This window comes from Musa acuminata, chromosome BXJ2-3, assembly GCF_036884655.1.
Source record: "Musa acuminata AAA Group cultivar baxijiao chromosome BXJ2-3, Cavendish_Baxijiao_AAA, whole genome shotgun sequence".
Taxonomy (NCBI): domain Eukaryota; kingdom Viridiplantae; phylum Streptophyta; class Magnoliopsida; order Zingiberales; family Musaceae; genus Musa; species Musa acuminata.
The window spans coordinates 8,908,390-8,912,311 of NC_088340.1; the positions used below are offsets into that span (position 1 = coordinate 8,908,390).

At 45.3% G+C, this 3,922-nt stretch overlaps 1 protein-coding gene across 1 annotated transcript; it reads left to right on the plus strand.

The window, feature by feature from the left end:
- LOC135606457 (subtilisin-like protease SBT3.8) lies at positions 1-3,623 on the plus strand. Its single transcript, XM_065097487.1, has 10 exons — positions 1-142; positions 217-311; positions 403-500; positions 1,021-1,182; positions 1,261-1,874; positions 1,966-2,027; positions 2,100-2,363; positions 2,446-2,563; positions 2,653-2,824; positions 2,919-3,623. Exons 1-10 carry the CDS (start codon positions 44-46, stop codon positions 3,464-3,466), a joined length of 2,232 nt encoding a protein of 743 aa, XP_064953559.1. The 5' UTR covers positions 1-43; the 3' UTR covers positions 3,467-3,623.
- Positions 3,624-3,922: the final 299 nt, after the last annotated feature.

Sequence of the window (3,922 nt, forward strand, 5' to 3'; positions counted from 1 at the left end):
AGCGCCATTGGAGCAACGCTGCTCCTCCACGGCCACATGCAAGATGGGTTCCCAGCATCTTCTATCCTCTATGCTTCTACTTCTCTTCCTTTCAAGCTTCATCCAAATGGCAGCACTTGGACATACACCATCATCGACCAAGGTCCATGAGCGTCTCTCTTCCATCTTAACATTCGATGTCCGTGGACTAACATCTCGATGGTCTCTTCTGTGCAGCTGCTGTACATAGTGTACATGGGAGAGAGGCAACACGAAGATCCAAACCTTGTGACTGCGTCGCACCATGATATGCTGTCTTCCGTACTGGGGAGGTATGCATTTTTTGCACCATATATAGTTTGTGTTCGTTTCATCTTCCTGTCATATATGCTCGATTACAGGTTATTCTAATTGGTGATTCAGCAAGGAGGAAGCCGTGAGTTCAATTGTCTACAGCTATAAGCATGGCTTCTCGGGCTTTGCAGCAATGCTTACAGAATCTCAAGCAAACAAAATTGCAGGTTCTTCCTTCTTCAATTTCAGGCCTATTTTACCAGTGACAATGGAAGCAAGTTCTAATATGATTAACAGCACAACTGATGAGAACAATCCAAAAGATACATGCAAGAATATATCTGAAAGTTGAAGGGACGATATTGACCCAGATAAATCAATATGTGAAAATAAAATCTCAATCACAATAGTTTTGTGCTTAATTACGGGAGATTACTCCTGAGAGTCGGCTCATGTGTTGAGGCCACTAAAACAAAAAATTGAAAGACTTTATATCAACCTTTTGAGTAATAATTTTATATTTTGTAATCACCTAGGAATCATGATCGGAAAGTAGGATTAAGGTGGGTCTTTGAACGCTTCTTTTATTATTGAGATAAGGTTGGCGACTTGAGATGAGAGAGAGAGAGAGAGAGAGAGAGAATCCATCACGTGTTTAGTATATTATATCATATTTATACACATACGTAATCCTCAATGAAGATGAGAAAGCGCCTTGATCATATTGCCCTTTTCTTTTATTGGTAGAATTGCCGGAGGTGATCCGCGTCAATCCAAGCCGCAGCGTTCCGCTGCATACTACACGAAGCTGGGACTACCTTGGTCTTGGTTATGAACAACCCCAATCCACAGGACTACTTCGAAGAGGCAACTTCGGCGATGGCATCATCATCGGTGTTGTCGACACAGGCAAGCGTTATATATTTATTTCGTTACTGGCATCGAGCTTGTTGATTTGACCGTGTCATGTGAACTTTGTTTGTATAGGCATTTGGCCGGAATCGAGAAGCTTCGACGACCATGGTTACGGCCCCGTCCCATCCCGTTGGAAAGGAACGTGTCAAGTAGGTCAAAACTTCACCGTCAACCACTGCAACCGCAAGATCATCGGTGCAAGATACTACAGTAAAGACGCCCACCCGTCTGAGGTCGCGCGAGACTACGACTCCCCCCGTGACGCCAATGGCCATGGAACACACACCGCTTCCACCGCAGCAGGTTCTCTGGTAAGCGATGCAAGCTTCCACGGTCTCGGTGCCGGTACAGCAAGAGGAGGCGCTCCTCGTGCCCGGCTCGCAATATACAAGGCATGCTGGGCAATAGGAGGGTGTCCCGAGGCTGCTGTTCTGAAGGCGATAGATGATGCTATCCATGATGGTGTGGACATCTTATCACTCTCACTTGGGGACTTACTTCACCCATACTTTGCTTCGATACATGCGGTAGCAAAGGGGATAACTGTGATCTTCTCCGGAGGCAATGATGGTCCCGTCACCCAGACCATTGGTAATGACCTTCCGTGGGTGATCACGGTGGCAGCCAGCACCATCGATCGCTCGTTTCCTACCCTCCTAACCCTCGGAGACAACCGAACCGTGGTGGTGCGAACGTGTGGTTTTCACAGACACGCTAATACATTTGAAAGTTTGCATCTATTTATATTGAATTAATTGTTCATGGTTGCTGCGGCAGGGACAATCCATCCTCTATGAATCCACCGATGGAGGATTCAAAGAGCTAGCAGATGGTGGGAGGTAACTATAATTCGATTAAATGTTCTTAAAGAAAAGAGTACCTAGTAATGTGCATTTGATCTATTGTTGCAGTTGCTCGGACGCTCTGAATTCGAGTGATGTAGTCGGAAAGATTGTGCTCTGTTACCAGCTTGCCATCGCCTCAAGCTCTCCACCCAGGCGACACTTTCCACTGGCTGCCAGTAATGTTCAGGAAGCAGGAGGGAAGGGCATTATCTTTGCACAGTACTCCGCCAACATCCTAAGCTTCATCGACGTTATTTGCAACGGCACCGTATGCGTCTTTGTAGATTACGAGATCGGCAAACAAATAAAAGATTATGTAACGAATACAAGGTCTGCTCAACTCGAGTTCATTTTTCCTAAACAGATCAGAATTTTCTTTTCGGGAATAATAACCACGAGAGGAAATTGGCAGATCCCCGCTGGTGAAGGTGAGCCTAACGCAGGATATGGTCGGGAGTGGAGTAATGTCTCCCAGGGTCGCAGCTTTCTCGTCGAGAGGGCCGAGTATATTGTTCCCAGATCTAGTCAAGGTCGGTGCAATTTCTATTATCTACTAGAAGCTCACATGTTTGGTTCTTTTCGATGAACTGGTGTGCTCACCATTACTCCCTTTAGACAGCCCGATATCACGGCTCCCGGATTCCTTATCCTGGCCGCGGTGAAAGATTCCTATAAGTTTGACTCCGGAACTTCCATGGCTTGCCCCCATGTCTCTGGCGTAGCAGCTCTTCTTAAAGCAGCACATCCCCAGTGGTCTCCTGCTGCCATCAAATCAGCACTCGTGACAACTGGTGAGTAGATTAACCATCCTGCTTCTGCATCGTTCATGAGTTCTTCTCTGTCTGCTTTCCTGATGTTAAAGTACATGACAACCTCTGTTTTAAGCTCATACGGCCAATAAATACGGCTTCCCCATAGAAGCAGAGGGAGTTCCTCGAAAGCTCGCCGATCCTTTCGACTTTGGCGGCGGTCACATCGATCCTAACAAAGCCGTTGATCCCGGGCTTATTTATGACGTCGATCCCAAAGACTACTTCAAGTTCTTCAACTGCACTCACGGTCCGTCGTTCACTAGTGGCTTGGTGGACAGTCGGCTGTATCGCCTGAATCTGCCCTCCATCTCCATTCCCGACCTGAAGAAGACACCATTGACGGTGTGGAGAACCGTGACCAATGTGGGGGACACAGATTCCATTTACAGGGCAATGGTGGAGTCTCCACCGGGTGTCAACATGGTGGTTGAGCCTTCTCTTCTCCTGTTCAATGCTTCCACGACGACGCACACCTTCGCGGTGACCTTCACGCCGCTTATGATGGTGCAAGGGGACTTCAACTTCGGAAGCTTGACATGGTTTGAAAATGGGAAGCACGCAGTAAGAATTCCTATCGCAGTTCGAGTGATCATTCATGATTTCTTCTCTGATACCTCCTAAGGCTTGTGGAGGCATCCGCTCTATGTCGAGTACCATGGCAATAAGTTAAATGTTGAAGTCGTATGGAGAATAAAAATTAACATGGTACGTTGCTCCTGTACGCTTCAGTATTTAGCACCGACGTCCGATACACGTTGTCAGGAAATAAAAATATAGCTTTGAGGGACTCCATTTTTTCATAATAACTTATAATTTGAAAATCGATCTTCTCAAAATAATTCAACTGCCAACGACTTGAAAATTGTCTGGAACTATTTTAGAAGGGAATAATTTAAATGAGAGCATGATGAAATTAAGATATGATAAAAGTATTAAAAACATATAAATATTTAATTAGAAAAACGTAAGCGAAGCTATAATTAGCAATTTCATGTTTATGACATAAAAAATCCAAGCTTTCGATATGCAGCTTTATGACATCAAATTAAACTCGCTAATTTAATTCCCAAAAATTTG

Coding starts and splice junctions, on each gene's coding strand:
- LOC135606457 (XM_065097487.1), top strand. CDS start 44: ATGGGTTCCCAGCATCTTCTATCCTCTATGCTTCTACTTCTCTTCCTT. Junction 501..1,020: donor TCAAGCAAACAAAATTGCAG/GTTCTTCCTTCT, acceptor TTTTATTGGTAG/AATTGCCGGAGGTGATCCGC. Junction 2,564..2,652: donor TGTTCCCAGATCTAGTCAAG/GTCGGTGCAATT, acceptor CCCTTTAGACAG/CCCGATATCACGGCTCCCGG.